At 42.8% G+C, this 22777-nt stretch overlaps 1 protein-coding gene across 3 annotated transcripts in view; it reads left to right on the top strand.

The window, feature by feature from the left end:
- The window catches only part of prkn (parkin RBR E3 ubiquitin protein ligase), a 286452-nt gene extending 266596 nt beyond the window's left edge, over window positions 1-19856 (top strand). For all 3 annotated transcript variants that reach the window (XM_079842894.1, XM_079842895.1, XM_079842893.1), the window contains 3 exons: window positions 10797-10883; window positions 11150-11267; window positions 19566-19856. In XM_079842894.1, coding sequence (XP_079699020.1) covers window positions 10797-10883; window positions 11150-11267; window positions 19566-19675 — 315 coding nt within the window. In that variant the 3' untranslated portion in view covers window positions 19676-19856. The remainder of the gene's footprint in view (window positions 1-10796; window positions 10884-11149; window positions 11268-19565) is intronic.
- Window positions 19857-22777: the final 2921 nt, after the last annotated feature.

The raw sequence follows: 22777 nt of genomic DNA, 5'->3' as shown, positions 1-22777 counted from the left end.
GCTGTAAACAACAACCATCCCCCATCTCCTTCATCACTAATGGAGCGAGCTGGAATATCAAACTTTTCCCAAACCCCGTGGGGAGGAGGGCCACACCATCATGGCCACCATCAAAACTCAGCAAAGATTGTTCTTGCTGCGGCTTTAACTTCTGGATATTCGGCAGCGGTGCCACAACGGACCGGACGGCTTCGCTCGCATCTTTCTCCGCCGCCATTACTGAACTACAACTCAAACTAGCGCACAACATCAACGTCATCGTTCTCAGCCACTCTCTCTGTCCGCTGATTGGACCAGTTAAAATTTGGTCAGAGTTAACCAGCGAACATACTGCAATCCCAGATGGAGTACTGAAGGAAAATGAACATTTAGAGTAGTACGTAGGAGGGCGAAGCCAGGCTAGGTTTAGGGGTAGGGGAAGAGAATACACAGTTTATATGGTATGAAAATCTTTATGTCCATTGAAAGTCCCCATAAAACATGAAAACACATCATGTGCGTGTGTGTGTGTGTGTGTGTGTGTGTGTGTGTGTGTGTGTGTGTGTGTGTGTGTGTGTGTGTGTGTGTGTGTGCTTGTTTTATCAGAAGTTTTAAATTGGAATGTTATTGATTTCTGATTATTTTTATTCATTTAATGTTTAAAACAATTCTAAAACAATCGCAAAAGGGTTTGAACTGCAAAAATGCACAAAAAAAGACGACATTTAATAATAATTTGATTTTCCTGAAGCGGAAAAATAATAGACTGAAAAAAAGTTGATGAAGAACAATTTTGCTCAAACATTAATTATGAATTTTACAAATTATTAAAAATTAAACAGCAGGTTACACATTGAATTAAATGTAAAATTTAGAAGTAGAAAAAATAGAATTTTAATCATTGTTTTATTCTCCTGAAAAAGTGTTATTTTAGTATCAGAGATTTTGAATGAGACAGTTTTTATTTTTTATTTAATTTCTATTAATTATTTAGTTTTTGTTATTTGTTATTTTTTATTAATTTTATTTTTTATTTTTATTTCATTCAAGTTAAACTACATGAGGATGGAACATTTTTGCAATAATAATAATAATAATAATAACCCTAGGGACTCCAGGGAAACAGTGCATCACCTTTTGTGTTTGTTTACACTTTTTTGTACACTTCACAACCTGTTTTATAGACTAAAAATAAAATAAAATGAAAAACTTAATTTTCACTTCTCTTTTCAACTTGTTGAAAAATATCAAAACTTTGTGTTTCCAAGTTTCAAGCCCTATTTTCTGCTCTAATTGTAGACAATGTCAGGTAACTAGATGAAGTGTGTTTTTAAAACAGCATGTTTATGGATGGCTGAGAGTGAGAATCTGTTCTGTACAATCTGTCTGTTCTCTCATTGTGTCTTTGGCTCAGTCCTCCCTCTCTCTCTCTCTCTCTCTCTCTCTCTCTCTCTCTCTCTCTCTCTCTCTCTCTCTGCTCTGAGCGCTGGGGACAGTGAGCCAGGTGTCAGAAAGATGCTATTATTGCACTGAAGCCATACATTTGGGTCAGGACAGTGAGCATGCGTTTGTGTGTGTGTGTGTGTGAGAGAGAGAGATCAGTCTGGCAGATGATCAGAGAAGTCTCTCCTCTAAGAGCTCTTTCACCGTTTCACTCTGACGTTCTTATTTAACACACATCAGACTGCCACTGTCAGATCCTGTCTTAGTCTACACACACACACACACAAGTGCAAACAGAGTTGACTGCATTTATAAATGCTGGAGCACAGATCAAAGCATCCTATAGCTCAGTGCCCACAATGCTTTGTTCGTGTGCCGCATGTATAAGTGACAGTCAGTTAGAAAATGCGCTCTATATGTCTATGTTATAGATGGAACGTCACATTCAAAGAACAGATACAACTGGGGTAGAGAGAGCATTTTCTTGTGTTTTTTTTTTTTCATTTTCTTTCCCCCTGAGCACTTGGTGCCCTTCGCGCAGGGCGTGGTGGGAGCGGCGGCACTGTTTGCAACCCACCTCCTCCCCAGCTCCTCCTTAAACTGTTTAACTTAATCAATGTCATTCTGTTGTCATTGAGGCATGCTCTTAGCCTGGCTCCGCCCTCCTACGTACTTCTGCTCAATTTTCATTTTCCTTCAGTACTCCGTCTGGGATTGCGGTATATTCTCTGGTTGTCTCCGAACAAATTTGAACCGGTCCAATCAGCGAACAGAGGGAGTGGCTGAGAACGATGACGTTGATGTGCGCTAGTTTGAGATGGCATGCGTCACGACCAAACGTTAGCGATTGGTTATGGCAGATCCAGAGTGGCTCTGGGCAGATCCAATAGTTTTAAACTTCAACAGAGTTCCCGCCTTCAAGGAAGTTAACGCTTGTCAATGGAGAGTGGCCAGACTCTCTGTACAAATGAAATGTGCGAGAGTCTGGTAGGACCAGGCTAGCATGCTCTGTTCTCAATGGGGGATTTACGCTGCCCTCCCAATAAAAAAAAAAGGGAGGTTGTCCCCAGAAGCTGCTGTTCCCTGTCTTGGCTTTTCATGGAGCTCATGAATAGGATGGGGAATTTAGAACAGAGCCATATCGGCAAATGTACATTTTTGCTAAATTTGGCAATAAAAAAGTCGACTAAAAGTTTGTATATGGACTCAAGTGGACCTGACTGAAATTATCTTCTTTCAAATTTCTCATAAAGGAATTCTGAAAAACTGAATTGTGGAAGGAATTCCACCAAAAATATTAAGCAACCTGACTGTTTCAATATTGATAATAATAATACTGTTTATTTAACATCAAATCATCATATTAGAATGATTTCGGAAGGATTATGTGACAGTAATGATGCTGAAAATTCAGCTTTGATTACAGGAATAAATTACATTTTACAATATATTCACATAGAAAATTATTTATTATTAAGCTATTTTGAAATGTAATACGGTATTTTTAAATAAATAAATGCTAATTTGGTGAGCCTTAAATAGCAATACACTAAAAAACATTTTTTTCATGATTTATCACAACTTATGAATTAATGTGGTTCAGATAACATTATATTTTGAGTTTCTATTTATTAAACCAATCGCATTCATTGTATTAACTACAATTTTTCTCAAACTTTAGGGCAACCAGGTTACACTTTTTTAAGTTAAACCAACAATATTTTTACACTGTACATTTGTTACAGTATTTATTCATGTTTGTTAATTAGTCATTAGTTAGTTAAAATACAGTTCATTATTTGTTCATGTTAGCTCACAGTGCATTAACTAACGTTAACAAATACTGTTTGTTTTTAAATACAGGATTGGTAAATGTTGAAAGGAACATTAGCTGAGATTACTAAATACTGCTGACTTGTTCATTCTAATGATTCAAAACTGTGACAGGTAGTGTAGCATTTACAAATGATTTAAATAAATAAAAATATTATCAGTATGTGCAATTGTTAGTGTTTTCCCCTGGGAATCTAGCATTTTCTGCTGGTTTTAAACATTTAAAAAATGCAATTATAAAGACATCATTGGTTAAATAGTATCAATTCCTAGTTAAGAAATATTTAATCGGCTAGAATTAAATTATTACTGTAATCTTTTTAAAATCCCTATCCAGTTAATTATGAATGGTTTGTAAAGTCGTGTAAATTAATTAGTCGAAAGGTTCAGGATCCCACAGTTAGCTCCGATATTTGATAAACAAAGCGGAGTGATGTTCAGCTTGGCAGAGGATCTGCGGAGCATTCTGGGAGTTCTGCGGGAACATATTCCCTGTTGAAATGCTTCAAGAACTGACTTGACAATTCAAATATCCCATTGCAGGAAAAGTAAAGAAACCGAAACACTTTGTTCAGGACTGCAAAGTGGCATTAATTTCACACTAAGAAGGGTTTCGCACTGTTCCACGCTCCGCATCAAACGCATCCTTCCTGTCTCATGCGCCGCGGAAAATGACTGCGCTGGAGAAGGACACCAACGATGTGGGTAATAAACATGAATGGTGGAGCGTCTGAGAGGGAACAAATGATAGCCGGGGTGAAAAGAGTAGAAAGAAAGTGGCTGTCAAAAGAACTCTGTTTTCTCATCATTACTGAAGAGGGGGAAAACAAAGAAGCATCTGTCTCGAGACCTTGAGAGGAGGATCCGTCATGAGCAGCAGAAATTATAAAGCAAAAAGATGATGTGATGCTTCCCTACTTCACAGTCTGGATCTCTGAAGAGATACTGAATCGGTGGAGCTTCAGACGAGCTGTAGAGGAAGAGCTAAAGCGTGTGGAGAAAGGCTGCCCCCTTGTGTGGCCTTCGGATGCTGCGTGAATGAACTTATCACAATGAGAATCCAGTGTTGTTAACTAAAACTATTTCAAGATATTTGCTAATTGTGATCAAATAGAATATGAAAAACTAATTTGTTAGAAATGTTGCCTTGAAAGTAACTGAAGTACTAAAAATGACAAACTGAAATAAAAAATTAAATAATTGGAGGCCAAGTCAACACCTCAAACTAGTTGTTAATGGTACCTCCTCAATGCTCCTCAAACCATTCCTGAAGCATTTTTGGCGCATTATCTGCTGAAAGAGCCACAGCCACCAGGGAATACTGTTTCCATGAAAGGGTGTACATGGTTTCAACAATGCTTAGGTAGGTGGTACGTGTCAAAGTAACATCCACATGGATGGAGGACCCAAGGTTTCCCAGCAGAACATTGCCCAAAGCATCACTGCCTCCGCCGGCTTGCCTTCTTCCCATAGTGCACCTGGTGCAATGTGTTCCCCAGGTAAGCCACGCACACACACCCTTCTTCCATTGCTCCGTGGTCCAGTTCTGATGCTCACGTGCCACTGTTTTTGAGCACCAGTAGCTCGTCTGTTTGATCGGACCACACGGGCCAGCCTTCACTCCCCGTGTGCATCAATGATCCTTGACCACCCATGACCCTGTGGCCGGTTCTCCACTGGTCCTTCATGACCCTGTGGCCGGTTCTCCACTGGTCCTTCATGACCCTGTGGCCGGTTCTCCACTGTTCCTTCATGACCCTGTGGCCGGTTCTCCACTGGTCCTTCATGACCCTGTGGCCGGTTCTCCACTGGTCCTTCATGACCCTGTGGCCGGTTCTCCACTGTTCCTTCATGACCCTGTGGCCGGTTCTCCACTGGTCCTTCATGACACTGTGGCCGGTTCTCCACTGGTCCTTCATGACACTGTGGCCGGTTCTCCACTGGTCCTTCATGACACTGTGGCCGGTTCTCCACTGGTCCTTCATGACACTGTGGCCGGTTCTCCACTGTTCCTTCATGACCCTGTGGCCGGTTCTCCACTGTTCCTTCATGACCCTGTGGCCGGTTCTCCACTGGTCCTTCATGACACTGTGGCCGGTTCTCCACTGGTCCTTCATGACACTGTGGCCGGTTCTCCACTGTTCCTTCATGACCCTGTGGCCGGTTCTCCACTGTTCCTTCATGACCCTGTGGCCGGTTCTCCACTGGTCCTTCATGACCCTGTGGCCGGTTCTCCACTGTGGCCGGTTCTCCACTGTTCCTTCATGACCCTGTGGCCGGTTCTCCACTGGTCCTTCATGACACTGTGGCCGGTTCTCCACTGTTCCTTCATGACCCTGTGGCCGGTTCTCCACTGTTCCTTCATGACCCTGTGGCCGGTTCTCCATTGTTCCTTCATGACCCTGTGGCCGGTTCTCCACTGGTCCTCCATGACCCTGTGGCCGGTTCTCCACTGGTCCTTCATGACCCTGTGGCCGGTTCTCCACTGGTCCTTCATGACCCTGTGGCCGGTTCTCCACTGGTCCTTCATGACCCTGTGGCCGGTTCTCCACTGGTCCTTCATGACACTGTGGCCGGTTCTCCACTGTTCCTTCATGACCCTGTGGCCGGTTCTCCACTGTTCCTTCATGACCCTGTGGCCGGTTCTCCACTGGTCCTCCATGACCCTGTGGCCGGTTCTCCACTGGTCCTTCATGACCCTGTGGCCGGTTCTCCACTGGTCCTTCATGACCCTGTGGCCGGTTCTCCACTGGTCCTTCATGACCCTGTGGCCGGTTCTCCACTGGTCCTTCATGACACTGTGGCCGGTTCTCCACTGTTCCTTCATGACCCTGTGGCCGGTTCTCCACTGTTCCTTCATGACCCTGTGGCTGGTTCTCCACTGGTCCTTCATGACCCTGTGGCCGGTTCTCCACTGTTCCTTCATGACCCTGTGGCCGGTTCTCCACTGGTCCTTCATGACCCTGTGGCCGGTTCTCCACTGGTCCTTCATGACCCTGTGGCCGGTTCTCCACTGGTCCTTCATGACCCTGTGGCCGGTTCTCCACTGGTCCTTCATGACACTGTGGCCGGTTCTCCACTGTTCCTTCATGACCCTGTGGCCGGTTCTCCACTGTTCCTTCATGACCCTGTGGCCGGTTCTCCATTGTTCCTTCATGACCCTGTGGCCGGTTCTCCACTGTTCCTTCATGACCCTGTGGCCGGTTCTCCACTGGTCCTCCATGACCCTGTGGCCGGTTCTCCACTGGTCCTTCATGACCCTGTGGCCGGTTCTCCACTGGTCCTTCATGACCCTGTGGCCGGTTCTCCACTGTTCCTTCATGACCCTGTGGCCGGTTCTCCACTGGTCCTTCATGACCCTGTGGCCGGTTCTCCACTGTTCCTTCATGACCCTGTGGCCGGTTCTCCACTGTTCCTTCATGACCCTGTGGCCGGTTCTCCACTGTTCCTTCATGACCCTGTGGCCGGTTCTCCACTGGTCCTCCATGACCCTGTGGCCGGTTCTCCACTGGTCCTTCATGACCCTGTGGCCGGTTCTCCACTGTTCCTTCATGACCCTGTGGCCGGTTCTCCACTGGTCCTCCATGACCCTGTGGCCGGTTCTCCACTGGTCCTTCATGACCCTGTGGCCGGTTCTCCACTGGTCCTTCATGACCCTGTGGCCGGTTCTCCACTGTTCCTTCATGACCCTGTGGCCTGTTCTCCACTGGTCCTTCATGACCCTGTGGCCGGTTCTCCACTGTTCCTTCATGACCCTGTGGCCGGTTCTCCACTGTTCCTTCATGACCCTGTGGCCGGTTCTCCACTGTTCCTTCATGACCCTGTGGCCGGTTCTCCACTGGTCCTCCATGACCCTGTGGCCGGTTCTCCACTGGTCCTTCATGACCCTGTGGCCGGTTCTCCACTGTTCCTTCATGACCCTGTGGCCGGTTCTCCACTGGTCCTTCATGACCCTGTGGCCTGTACTTCACTGTTCCTTCATGACCCTGTGGCCGGTTCTCCACTGGTCCTTCATGACCCTGTGGCCGGTTCTCCACTGTTCCTTCATGACCCTGTAGCCGGTTCTCCACTGGTCCTTCATGACCCTGTGGCCGGTTCTCCACTGTTCCTTCATGACCCTGTGGCCGGTTCTCCACTGTTCCTTCATGACCCTGTGGCCTGTTCTCCACTGTTCCTTCATGACCCTGTGGCTGGTTCTCCACTGGTCCTCCATGACCCTGTGGCCGGTTCTCCACTGTTCCTTCATGACCCTGTGGCCGGTTCTCCACTGGTCCTTCATGACCCTGTGGCCGGTTCTCCACTGGTCCTCCATGACCCTGTGGCCGGTTCTCCACTGGTCCTTCATGACCCTGTGGCCGGTACTCCACTGTTCCTTCATGACCCTGTGGCCGGTTCTCCACTGGTCCTTCATGACCCTGTGGCCTGTTCTCCACTGTTCCTTCATGACCCTGTGGCCGGTTCTCCACTGGTCCTTCATGACCCTGTGGCCGGTTCTCCACTGTTCCTTCATGACCCTGTGGCCGGTTCTCCACTGGTCCTTCATGACCCTGTGGCCGGTTCTCCACTGTTCCTTCTTGACCCTGTGGCCGGTTCTCCACTGGTCCTTCATGACCCTGTGGCCGGTTCTCCACTGGTCCTTCATGACCCTGTGGCCGGTTCTCCACTGGTCCTTCATGACCCTGTGGCCGGTTCTCCACTGTTCCTTCATGACCCTGTGGCCGGTTCTCCACTGGTCCTTCATGACCCTGTGGCCTGTTCTCCACTGTTCCTTCATGACCCTGTGGCCGGTTCTCCACTGGTCCTTCATGACCCTGTGGCCGGTTCTCCACTGTTCCTTCATGACCCTGTGGCCGGTTTTCCACTGGTCCTTCATGACCCTGTGGCCGGTTCTCCACTGTTCCTTCATGACCCTGTGGCCGGTTCTCCACTGTTCCTTCATGACCCTGTGGCCGGTTCTCCACTGTTCCTTCATGACCCTGTGGCAGGTTCTCCACTGGTCCTCCATGACCCTGTGGCCGGTTCTCCACTGTTCCTTCATGACCCTGTGGCCGGTTCTCCACTGGTCCTTCATGACCCTGTGGCCGGTTCTCCACTGGTCCTCCATGACCCTGTGGCCGGTTCTCCACTGGTCCTTCATGACCCTGTGGCCGGTTCTCCACTGGTCCTTCATGACCCTGTGGCCGGTTCTCCACTGTTCCTTCATGACCCTGTGGCCGGTTCTCCACTGTTCCTTCATGACCCTGTGGCCGGTTCTCCACTGGTCCTCCATGACCCTGTGGCCGGTTCTCCACTGTTCCTTCATGACCCTGTGGCCGGTTCTCCACTGGTCCTTCATGACCCTGTGGCCGGTTCTCCACTGGTCCTTCATGACCCTGTGGCCGGTTCTCCACTGGTTCTTCATGACCCTGTGGCCGGTTCTCCACTGGTCCTTCATGACCCTGTGGCCGGTTCTCCACTGGTCCTTCATGACCCTGTGGCCGGTTCTCCACTGGTCCTTCATGACCCTGTGGCCGGTTCTCCACTGTTCCTTCATGACCCTGTGGCCGGTTCTCCACTGTTCCTTCATGACCCTGTGGCCGGTTCTCCACTGTTCCTTCATGACCCTGTGGCCGGTTCTCCACTGTTCCTTCCTTGGAGCACTTTTGATAGAGACTGACCACTGCAGACTGGGAACACCCCACAAGAGCTGCAGTTTTGGAGGTGCTCTGACCCAGTCGTCTAGCCATCACAATTTGGCTCTTGTTAAACTGGCTCAAATACTTACGCTTGGCCATTTTTCCTGCTTCTAGATATCAGTGTTTTTCACTTCACCATTATTCACTAGGTCATAATGTTATGCCTGATCGGTGTATATATGTAACACTTTAACTGTAACATTCATATTTAAAAAAAATTGAAAGAAGTCTCTTATGCTCACCAAGCCTGCATTTATTTTTGCAAATATACAGAAAACACAGTAATATTGTGAAATACTGTTACAATTTAAAATACTAGTTCACTTTCAGTCGGTCACGTTCAACATCACGTCGACGTCATTGACATATTGGGATCCCAGAACGGTTGTTACATACTTTACCAAGACGTTTTCAATTTTAATATACTTTAAAATGTAATTTATTCCTGTGATCAAAGCTGAATTTTCAGCATCATTACTCCAGTCACATGATTTATAGTCACATGATCCAGAAATCCTTCTAATATGATGAATCAATGTTGGAAGCTTAATATGTTTTGGGAATCTGTGATACTTTTTTCAGGATTCATTGATAAATAAAGTTAAAAAGAACAGCTTGTATTCAAAATAAATAAAAAATAAATCTTTACTATCACTTTTTATCAATTCAACACATCCTTGCTGAATCAAAATATTAATTTCTTTCAAAAGAAGAAATAAAAAAAATGACTGACCCCAAACTTTTGAACGGTAGTGTTTTGTAGTGTTACATAAGATTTCTATTTTAAATAAATGCTGTTCTTTTTTTAACTTTTTATTCATCATGTGACACTGACGTCTGGAGTAATGTTGCTAACAATTCAGCTTTTATCACTGGAATAAATTATATTTAAAAAGTATATTAAAATAGAATCCATTATTTGAAATTGTAATAATATTTCACAATATTGCAGTTTTTTCTGTATTTTTGATTTAAAAAATGCAGCATTGGTGAGCATTTTTCTTTCAAAAACATAAAAAATAGTAATGTTTCCAAACTTTTGGCCGGTACTATATATATGAAGACTAAAGCTAATTAAAATTATTAATACATACGATTAATACTAAAATTCTAACCCTGCTAATAGTTTAAATAATTCAAACGTTGTAAAAATCACCTGCTTCACCTGTAAAGGTTATATTTTGGTTAACAAAAATCAGCAAATCCTCATATCTGAATGATTTCTGAAGGATCATGTGACATTGAAGACTGGTGTAATGATGCTAAAAATTCAGCTTTGATCACAGGAATAAATTACAGTTTAAAAAATATATTCAGATAGAAAACAGTCACACACACACACACACACACACACACACACACTGTCTGGTTCTCTATCTTTGTGGGGTTTACTCTCCATAGACGTAATGGTTTTAATACTGTACAAACTGTATATTTTCTCCCCTTACACTAACCCTACCCCTAAACCTACCCATCACACAAAATGTTCTGCTCTTTTACTTTTTCAAAACAAAACTGTATGATTTATAAGCTTGTTTCCTCAATTTAGGTCCCCATGCTGACACAAGTCCCCATGAGTCAGTGTGCATTCAGGTTGAAGTCCCCACCGGGATACAAAAACACGAACACACACACACACACACACACACACACACACACACACACACACACACACACACACACACACACACACACACACACACACACACACACACACACACACAAACTGTCCCACAATGCAGCACAGTTAACTTGACCTTCTATTTCTATTGTGAAGCAAAATATCAAAAGTACTTTAATATTAATTACTGATCAATATCAGAGCTGTGGCATATAGCGGTATGTGACTGTGTGGGTTTGTGTCAGTTTGTGTTTTGCAGGGACTGTAAAGAAGAGCATCACGAGGGTCCCTGCAGACACATGACAGCCGCAGCAACAGGAAGTACCCTACAGGTAAGAACGCCACTCTTTTAATATTAGTTCATCACATATGCATGGGCACAGTTCAATTTATGTTGGCTAGATATCATCAGTCATCTCCCTTTGGGTTGAACAGCCTGAGATTACAGTCATAAGAGTGTCAGTGCAGGACAATGCCTGCAAGCCATTCACAAATCACCTGATTCATAAAAGAATCATACAAGAGGAGGATTTTCAAGCTCAAATCTCGCTGTGCTGTGTTTGATACCTGCTGTACAGTATGTGTGTGTGTGTTTCAGGGTTACGTTGTAGATGAAGAAGCGGCTCTTCGCTCCCGCTGGGATCAGGCCTCACAGGACACAATAGCCAAAACCACTCACCCCTGCCCCAAATGCCAAGTTCCTGTGGAAAAGGACGGTACGAATGGTCTTTTACCTTGCTCTAGTTTTTCAGAATATTGTACTGCCATACTGCTTACTATTACTTTTACTTACTAGCCTAGAAATCTAGATGCACCTTAGCGGCAGCAAATATAATTTGCAGCCAGGGTCGTCTAGCAACTCTCCGTTGGCTTGCGAGCTGGAAAACCCAAACTCTGGTCAGGCCAATCACATCGTGTATAGAGTTGGGCTTAACATAATGACGGCAGAGTTGCGCCGGTTCTGCGTGCTACTCGTAAACAAAGAAGCTGGCGAACAGCGGTCTTTCGAAACGGCTTTGGCCGTGACTCTGAAAGACTTGGAGTTAAGCTTTTCTTTGAGAAAAGAAAAAAAAACGGCACTGAAGTCATTCTTAAAGGTCCCGTTTTTCCTGTGTTTTTGAAGCTTTGATTGTGTTTACAGTGTGCAATATAACATGTGTTCATGTTTCGCGTGTAAAAAAACAGTATTTTTCACACAATTTACTTATCTGCATACCGCTGTTTTCACTGTCCTAAAAACGGCTTGAGGATTTCCTTATTCTATGAAGTCCCTCCTTTAGAAATACGTAACGAGTTCTGATTGTGCCAGCGGTTCCCGTGTTGTGATTCGACAGCAGCTTAGCGCACGTTGCCCGGAAAGGTCAAGCCTCTTACCATAACGGGGAGATGCATGTGCTCTAAGTACAGCCCCTGAAGGCCAAACAAAGGTGATTTGACTCCGGGATGAAAATAACAGCGTCTCGACGACATGGCGAAAAAAAACACTCTACAAACGCAACACTTCCTCTTCTCCACGTGGGAGAGTAACAAGACCACGCCCCCTTTTTCGCGTATTCTTGTGGGCGGAGGTTAGTCGACAAACTGTTCTACTGACGTCATTAAAGCAGGATGAACAGGGATGTAGTCCAAACCGGCCGTTCGCTGTAGGCTTTGAAAGGGAACTTCTGTTAAATAAAATATCTCACTTGGCATTGAACTTTGAGCTTTATCATTTTACAGGTATTATTTATGCTCTAACAGCAACATTACACACTAACTAAAGTTTGAAAAATGCGATCACGAAGAACAGGACCTTTAAGAAAAGAAGATGTGTTCGGAGTTTTGCCGAACATACGGTGAAAGTTTAATCTATCAACTAGCTCCGCTTCACCTTCTTCGTTGCTCTGGTTGGTTGTAGCGCTATCCTATTGCATGCAGAGGGAATTTGAAAGACAACAGTTCTCTCGGATTGAGCCCTGCCAATGGTGTGTTCCCAGACCCAACATCTTGATGTGGGTCTGGTTTGTCAGGCTAATTACTTACCACTTACAGTGCTTATATGTAATCTGGATTACATAGTCAGGTTCCAAAAATTTAAGTCAGCATGAAATGGAGGTTGCGATAGTCTTTTCTTCCCTATTGTGACGTATATCCGAGTGAAACCGACAAGAACAAGGGTGGGGCTTGATTTTGCCAATGGGGAATTGATTGGATGGTTGTGGTTTGCTATTGGTCGATCTCCTGTGAGTGACAGGGACATGAATTTACAAAAATAATGATGTGCTTGGGTAAATCATTTATAATAAAATACTGCAATATTCCATAAAAAAATAAGTCAGTTTTGATTTCATGGTGACTTTATGTACTTTTAATTAGAATATGTTACATTTTAAAATACTCTTATTCAGACAGTTGTGTTTTTTACTGATTACATGTTTGCATTATTCACACAATGGCAGTTAATTGTTCATAATGTATTAATTCTCCCTAATTTTTTAAATAATTAACATTTATAAAAAAGTATTTCGCTTATATACACCGATCAGACATAACCCGTCAAGGCATGGACTCCACTAGACCCCTGAAGGTGTGCTGTGGTATCTGGCACCAAGATGTTAAGAGCAGATCCTTTAAGTCCTGTAAGTTGTGAGGTGGGGCCTCCATGGATCAGACTTGTTTGATCAGCACATCCCACAGATGCTCGATTGGATTGAGATCTGGGGAATTTGGAGGCCAAGTCAACACCTCAAACTCGTTGTTGTGCTCCTCAAACCATTCCTGAACCATTTTTGCTTTGTGTCAGGCACATTATCTGCTGAAAGAGCCACAGCCACCAGGGAATACCGTTTACATGGAAGGGTGTACATGGTCTCAGCAATGCTTAGGTAGGTGGTACGTGTCAAAGTAACATCCACATGGATGGCAGGACCCAAGGTTTCCCAGCAGAACATTGCCCAAAGCATCACTGCCTCCGCCGGCTTGCCTTCTTCCCATAGTGCATCCTGGTGCCATGTGTTCTCCAGGTAAACCACGCACACACACCCGGCCATCCACGTGATGATGTAAAAGAAAATGTGATTCATCAGACCAGGCCACCTTCTCCCATTGCTCCGTGGTCCAGTTCTGATGCTCACGTGCCACTGTTGGTGCTTTCGGCGGTGGTCAGGGGTCAGCATGGGCACCTTGACTGATCTGCGGCTATGCCGCCCCACACACAACAAACTGAGATGCTCTGTGTATTCTGACACCTTTCTATCAGAACCAGCGTTAACTTCTTGAGCAATTTGAGCTCCAGTAGCTCGTCTGTTTGATCGGACCACACGGGCCAGCCTTCGCTTCCCACGTGCATTAATGAGCCTTGGCCGCCCATGACCCTGTGGCCGGTTCACACTTTTGATAGAGACTGACCACTGCAGACCGGGAACACCCCACAAGAGCTGCAGTTTTGGAGATGCTCTGACCCAGTCGCCTAGCCATCACAACTTGTTAAAGTCGCTCAAATCCTTACGCTTGCCAATTTTTCCTGCTTCTAACACATCCACTTGACCAGGACAAAATGTTCACTTACTGCCTAATATATCCCACCCACTAACAGGTGCCGTGATGAAGAGATAAACAGTGTTATTCACTTCACCTGGTCATAATGTTATGCCTGATTGGTGTATGTTTGAAAAGTCTCTGATGTCTCTGATCCTTTTTAATAGTGTTTTATTTATTTTATATATATATATATATATATATATTACATTACCTAAAACGTGTAATGTAATGGACTGTTACTAATTGTAATTTCCATCATGTAATTTGAAATCAGTATCAGGCTACAATTGATAAGTAATCTATCCAGCACTGCTAATAGACATTAGTCAGGGTAGAGACATATTTAATATCTGACAGGAATGAAATCGATTCTGTGTGGGATGCGCGTTCAATGTTTCCTACTGTTGTTTAACAACATACTGATTGTTCAGCTAATCTTTCCAAGAAAAGTTGTGAGTTGTGAAAAGTATATGTTATACAGTGCAAACCATTGTAAAAACTGTTATCCCTCACAGCCTCGTTTTCATCTACATTAAATTCAAAATGGCGTCTAACCTGACTAAGGTCTATACTGTGTGTAGTGTGCATGACAGCCCCTAGATGACCTACTAAAGGAGTCTGTAACCTTTTTCAGGCTAAACACCCCTGGAGAGATGAAGCAGGGACCCCTGATACTAAAACATTAAAGTTGCATTTAAAGCCTAACCTATAGTAGCATACATAATATACTATATTAGTGTATGTATGAACTTGTTATGATGCTTACATAGCAAAACCTTTCAAATAATCGTTATTGATGTACAGGTTAATTTGCATTTTCATTTTACATTATGCACTTTAATATAGAAGGGACTTGTATCATATATATGGTCACTTTTTCATTGCATTTCTTTTTAAATCAGACATTAATTTGTGAGTCCCCTGCAGTACCGTTATGGACCAGCTAGGGGTCGCAAACTCACTGTTAAAGAGCCCTAATGATGATATTGGTACAGACGGCATGACATATCATATCTCACAATGGAATGTTTTATATACATTCATTGGCCACTTTATTAGGTACATCTTGCTAGTACCGGTTCGGGCCATCTTTTGCCTTCAGAAGCGTATTATTTCTTCATGGCACAGATTCAACAAGAGGCTAGAAACATTCCTCACAGATTTGGGTCCATATTGACATGATGTCATCACACAGATTTGTCGGCTGCACATCCAGGACGTGAATCTCCTGTTCCACTACATTCCCAAAGCTGGATCTGGTGACTGTGGAGGCCATTTGAGTTTAGTGAATTCATCGTCATGTTCAAGAAACCGGTTTGAGATGACTGGAGTTTTGTGACATGGCATGTTATCCTGCTGGAAGTAGCCATTAGAAGATGGTACACTGTGGTCATAAATGGATGGACATGGTCATCAACAGTACTCAGGTCAGCTGTGGCCTTTACACTATGCTCAATAGGTAGGGTACAACGGGGCTAAAGGCTGCCATAGATCCCATGATTGCAGAAAAAATATTTATGTTTGTATTGAACATTTATGGAGCAACAGAATTTGTGTGAAAATAAATCATAAAAGTGGTTTATTTTGTTTCAAAATCGTATAATATATGAGGTGGTGAGGGGGCCTTTTACCCCACTGACACACGGGGTAAAACCAGCACGGGGCAAAACACACACAGTATTGATACAGATACTTTAGCTAAAATAATGCTAAATGTTAGAGTTAATACACGTTCAAAACAATCACTTTAGCAAAGTTTGCACTATTTTCTGTTTGTTTTGATAAATAAAATAATTAATTTTTGTTCAATAAATATCATCCTATCATTAATCATTAATATATGTGACCCTGGACCACAAACCAGTCATAAGTTTTTTTTTTTATTGAGATTTATACATCATCTGAAAGCTGAATAAATAAGCTTTTGATTTATGTATTATGAATTGATGGATGGTTTGTTGGGATAGGACAGTATTTGGCCGTTAAAAACATTAAGTCATTTTTTAATATTATAAATGTTAATATCAAATATTGAGAAAATCTCCTTTAAAGGTTTCCAAATGAAGTCCTTAGCAATGCATATTACTAATAATACATTTTTTAAGCATTTACGGTAGGAAATTTACAAATATCTTCATGAAACATGATCTTTACTTAATATCCAAATGTTTGGCATAAAAGAAAAATAAAAGAAAATTTTGACCTATACAAAGTATTGTTGGCTATTGCCACTGACTTATGACTGGTTTTGTGCTCCATGGTCACGTATGTTAATATAAAAGTAAGTATTCTGAAAGCATTCAATGAGATCCCATAATAATTGAATTTAGATTTACAGTAGTAACATTAACTCATATTTTAATATATGATATGATTAATATCATATTTTTAAATATGATGGTTTCATAATAAATTGGGTGGTTATCTCTAAAGTAGGTTTTAGAAAAGTCACACTGTAAAAAAATATTGTTGGTTTAACTTAAAAAAGTAAGTAACCTGGTTGCCTTCAAATATTGAGTTCATTGAAATTAAAAATTTGAGTTAATACAATGAAGGAAATTGGTTTAATATATAGAAACTCAAAATATTGTATCTGAACCACATACATTTAAAAATATGTTGTAATAAATCATGAAAATAGCACAATTTGGCATGGTTCACTGCATTATTACAAATAAAACACACAATTACGCAATATGCTTACAAAATCTTTTAATAATATTTGAATAAAGGGTGATGTCGATTCTCAAATGTTAATTGTATTAACTCAAATTTAACTCACTTTTAAGGCAACCAGGTTGTTTACCAGGCTGTTTACTATCATGTTTATTATTGTCTTTTACCCCAAATACCATACTTTTACATATTCTTCCATTATTGAAAAACTGAAGATCATTTAAAAGACATTTGTCTCAAAATATAGTCAATCATTTTAGCAATTCTTAAATCTACAACATTTTAAAAAACACCAAATATTGGATAAAATCAGCACAGAATCATCTTTGCGCTGCTGCCCACGATCTCGTCAAAGATCAGACACATTTCCTCGTGCATTTTAATAAGCCGATGTTTTGGAAAGTGCTGCGGCGAGTTTTTGTGCCATCTGTGTTTAGAGGAGAATAAAATCAAAGGAGCCTTTGACTCCGTGGAGCCTTTAGCCCCGTTGTACCCTACTAAAGGGCCTAAAGTGTGCCAAGAAAATATCCCACTCACCATTACCTGAACCGTTGATACAAGGCAGGCTGGATCCATGCTTTATGTTGTTTATGTCAAATTCTGACCCGACCATCTGAATGTAGCAGCAGATCTTCTATTGTCCAGTTTTGGTGAGCCCGTGTGAATTGTGGCCTCAGTTTGCTGTTCTCAGCTGACAGGAGTGTCTCCGGTGTGTGTTCTGCTACTGTAGCTCATCTATGCTGACGTGTTGTGTGTTCAGAGATGTTCTCGGTTGTAACGAGAGCTTATTTGAGTTACTGTTGCCTTTCTATCAGCTGAACCAGTCTGGCCATTCTCCTCTGGCCTCTGGCATCATCAAGGCATTTTCACCCACAGAACTGATGCTCACTGGATATTTCCTCTTTTTCGGCCCATTCTCTGTAAACCCTACAGATGGTTGTGTGTGAAAATCCCAGTAGATTTCAGTTTCTGAAATACTCAGACCTGTATGCACCGTTCTTCCCCATTCTGATGCTCAATTTGAACTTCAGCAGATCTTGACCACGTCTACATGCCTAAATGCATTAAGTTGCTTTCATATGATTGGCTGATTAGATATTTGTGTTAACGAGCAGTTGAACAGGTGTACCTAATAAAGTGTCCGGTGCGTGTTTATAAATATGGCTGAATCCGAGAACCCTCAATCACTATTCCCTACTTTATCCACTAATACAGTTCATGAAAACGAGTGAGTGAATTCAGACAGCCGTTGTGTGTACATCGGCTGTACATTCGTTATTGTGTACAAATGGCTGTCCCCTCAAATAGTGCCCTATTTGAGGGTATAAGGGCCGATTTCGGATTCAGACATATTTACACTCACCTAAAGGATTATTAGGAACACCTGTTCAATTTCTCATTAATGCAATTATCTAATCAACCAATCACATGGCAGTTGCTTCAATGCATTTAGGGGTGTGGTCCTGGTCAAGACAATCTCTTGAACTCCAAACTGAATGTCAGAATGGGAAAGAAAGGTGATTTAAGCAATTTTGAGCGTGGCATGGTTGTTGGTCCCAGACGGGCCGTTCTGAGTATTTCACAATCTGCTCAGTTACTGGGATTTTCACGCACAACCATTTCTAGGGTTTACAAAGAATGGTGTGAAAAGGGAAAAACATCCAGTATGCGGCAGTCCTGTGGGTGAAAATGCCTTGTTGATGCTAGAGGTCAGAGGAGAATGGGCCGACTGATTCAAGCTGATAGAAGAGCAACTTTGACTGAAATAACCACTCGTTACAACCGAGGTATGCAGCAAAGCATTTGTGAAGCCACAACACGCACAACCTTGAGGCGGATGGGCTACAACAGCAGAAGACCCCACCGGGTACCACTCATCTCTACTACAAATAGGAAAAAGAGGCTAAAATTTGCACGAGCTCACCAAAATTGGACCGTTGACGACTGGAAAAATGTTGCCTGGTCTGATGAGTCTCGATTTCTGTTGAGACATTCAGATGGTAGAGTCAGAATTTGGCGTAAACAGAATGAGAACATGGATCCATCATGCCTTGTTACCACTGTGCAGGCTGGTGGTGGTGGTGTAATGGTGTGGGGGATGTTTTCTTGGCACACTTTAGGCCCCTAAGTGCCAATTGGGCATCGTTTAAATGCCACGGCCTACCTGAGCATTGTTTCTGACCATGTCCATCCCTTTATGACCACCATGTACCCATCCTCTGATGGCTACTTCCAGCAGGATAATGCACCGTCACAAAGCTCGAATAAATTCAAATTGGTTTCTTGAACATGACAATGAGTTCACTGAACTAAAATGGCTCCCACAGTCACCAGATCTCAACCCAATAGAGCATCTTTGGGATGTGGTGGAACGGGAGCTTCGTGCCCTGGATGTGCATCCCACAAATCTCCATCAACTGCAAGATGCTATCCTATCAATATGGGCCAACATTTCTAAAGAATGCTTTCAGCACCTTGTTGAATCAATGCCACGTAGAATTAAGGCAGTTCTGAAGGCAAAAGGGGGTCAAACACAGTATTAGTATGTGTTCCTAATAATCCTTTAGGTGAGTGTATATACACACATGGTTAATTCAGCAAATAATTAACCATTTGTGTTAAATATGAGCATATTATTATATGGAATGTTTTGCATTACATACTGAATACTGTTTCACATACAGTACTATTTTGTAAAATAGGATGGTTATCTTTGTTTTCATCTTTACACTTGAAGAGTGCATCATAAAGATGTCATTATCTCCTTCAGTATGGATAATAATCCCCTCTTGTGTGTGTGTTGTCATGATCTTCCTCAGGTGGCTGTATGCACATGGTGTGTCCTCGTCCACAGTGTAAGTTTGAATGGTGCTGGCTCTGTCGTGTGGAGTGGAACAGAGAGTGTATGGGCAACCACTGGTTCGGATGAGCCGGATGCGCTTTCGCTGTGAGCCGAAACTCAGGGAACGGTCCAATGGGAAACCTCGCAGGACACTGTCAATCATTAGCAAGTCAAATCAGTATCACTGTGTTGAGGTACATATCATGAAATGCTGCTGACATTCAAAGGTGATGGAATAAAATTCTAGTGTTATTAAAATGTTTTATTGAAATCCTGTGTCATGTTTTTCTTTTAAGTCATCAAATTCCAACATATTTGATTGGCTCGGGAGTGTTGCTGTATTACTGACTGTACTCAATAACCAAAGTTTTCCAGTTTTTCCTGACCCCAATCCAGCTTTGATTGTTATGCTAAATCCACAATTCAAAATCCGTTCAACGGTTTGGGGTCTGTCAGATTTTGTTTTATGATCTTAAAAGTCTCTTATTGATCAAGGCAACTGATTGATAAAAAATATAACAGTAAAAACAGTAATTATGTGAAATAATATTACAGTTAAAAATAATTATTTTTATAAGAATTTTTGACCATTCTTCTAGAAGCGCATTAGTGAGGTCAGGCACTGATGTTGGACGAGAAGGCCTGGCTCAGTCTCCGCTCTAATTCATCCCAAAGGTGTTCTATCGGGTTGAGGTCACACTCTTAAAAAAAAAAATAGTTCTATATTGCACCAAGAATGGTTATTGGCTCGTAATCATAGGGGAACCTTTTTAAGTGCTATATAGCACCAATTTTGGTTCTTCAGCGGTTCTTCAGAGGTTCTTCCCTGGTTCTTTGACTAAGGTGCTATATGGCACCGCTACCATATACAGAACATGTTAAGATATGGTGCTATATAGCACCAAAAGTGGTTCCTCTATGATTACGACGAAGAACCATTTTTCATCCCATATAGAACCTTTTTTTTTTAGAGTGCAGGCCAGTCAAGTTCCTCCACACCAAACTCGCTCATACAAGTCTTTATGGACCGACGCTTTGTGCACTGGTCAGTCATGTTGGATCAGGAAGGGGCCGTCCCCAAACTGTTCCCACAAAGTTGGGAGCATGAAATTGTCCAAAATGTCTTGGTATGCTGAAGCATTAAGAGTTCCTTTCACTGGAACTGAGGGGCCAAGCCCAACCCCTGAAAAACAACTACACACCATAATCCCCCCTCCACCAAACTTTACACTTGGCACAAGTACCGTTCTCCTGGCAACCGCCAAACCCAGACTCGTCCATGGGATTGCCAGACAGAGAGGCGTGATTGGTCACTCCAGAGAACACGTCTCCACTGCTCTAGAGTCCAGTGCCGGCGTGCTTTACCCCACTGCATCCCTCGCTTTGCATTGCACTTGGTGATGTAAGGCTTGGATGAGCTGCTCGGCCATGGAAACTCATTCCATGAAGCTCTACACACTGTTCTTGAGCACATCTGAAGGCCACAGAAGTTTGGAGGTCTGTAGCTATTAACTCTGCAGAAAGTTGGCGACTTCTGCGCACTGTGACCCTCAGCATGCACTGACCCAGCTCTCTGTGATTTTACGTGGCCACCACTTCATGGCTGAGTTGCTGTTGTTAGCTTTCACTTTGTTATAATACCACTAACAGTTGACCGTGGAATATTTAGTAGTGAGGAAATTTCACGAATGGACTTATTGCACAGACGGCACCCTATCACAGTACCACACTTGAGTTCACTGAGCTCCTGAGAGACCCATTCTTTCACAAATGTTTGTAGAAGCGTGAATTCAATGATTTGGAGGGGTGTCCCAATACTTTTGGCAATATAGTGTAATTTAAGCTGTAATTTATTCCTGTGATCAAAGCTGAATTTTCATCATCATTACTCCAGTCTTTAGTGTCACATGATCCTTTAGTTGTTGTTTTTTAGCTCTGACCAAGATTCAGTTGTATTTTGATTATTTTTTACATTGAAAATATCTCACTATATTTGCATTTTTTAATGTGAAATGAACATAACACATCCACCTGTTTTCATTGTATGTTTATTATTATTTTGATCTATTTGCATTCAATCTTCCAATGCTGATGTAATTTGACATCTGTCAATACACGATGTCATCGCATTCCTGGCATGTCAATCATTTACCTCTCCAGTCTCTCACTATTGTCTGCTCCTCATGAGGATCACCAGGACTGGATTATGAACCGAACCGACGGAGCCGGTGTCCAGAAACCTTCAAAGTCTCATGCCTCAGAGAAACTGAACACCACCAGGGCCTTCAAATACTACAGGCCCAGGCTGAATGATAAACATGCTTGATAATAACTAGTTTAGGCTACCCAAAGTGGACTATTTTACCTAATATGTGTCTGTGCTTCGTAATGTTATGCTTACTGGAGTTCTGTGTTGTTAGCAACATGCTAACACCAAAGTCCATTGACATCCATTGTAATAGTTGCTGGTAATGTAGAGCGCTACAAAACACTGATGAGGTTTCTCATTAGTACACTACCTTAGAAATCAACAACAAGTCCAAACCAGCCTGCCTGTGTGTTATCTGGTTTATATGGTGATTAGATGCCCTTGATGGTCATTATCTGTTCAAACAGGACACTCAGTACTGGTGCCATAAACGGACCCTAAACATAATCTGTGCCATAATGTTGCCCTGTGACCTCTTGTTAAACATTATGAGATAAATGTAAGTTCATCATGATTTATTACAGGGAGGTGAGGGTGTAACTGAGTGTCTAACACACACGTGCTTTACGACTCACAGTACGGGTAACTGAGAAACAAATCATCTGAAGACAAACACAGCCTGTTATTAAAGACGTCAAGAGCGCTCCGCTCGATAACTGACGTGAAGCTGCGCATTTTCTGCTGTACTGGTTCCATTAGACTTCTGCCGAGTTCATGTTTTGGGCTGTAACTTCACTCTTTTAGCATCTTAAGAAGGCAGAGGAGATCTTCAGGTGAACACAGGAGAAGAATGAAGAGATTTGGTCGAGCTGGACCTGATAACCTTGAGCTTGAACTGACTGATGGAGTCTCGAGGCAGGTGAGGAAACTGCCTTATTATTTCCCATCTCATGAACTGTTGAGTTCAGCATAAGTCTCATTTTTAACCATTGTGTTGGATGTACTTTGTATGTGTGGCTGTAGTCAGTGCAGCCAATCAT

The sequence above is a fragment of the Gobio gobio genome (assembly GCF_949357685.1).
Source record: "Gobio gobio genome assembly, chromosome: 18".
NCBI classification, from domain to species: Eukaryota; Metazoa; Chordata; class Actinopteri; order Cypriniformes; family Gobionidae; genus Gobio; species Gobio gobio.
Note: the sequence above shows the minus strand (reverse complement) of the source record. Positions and strands in the feature narration are given on the sequence as shown.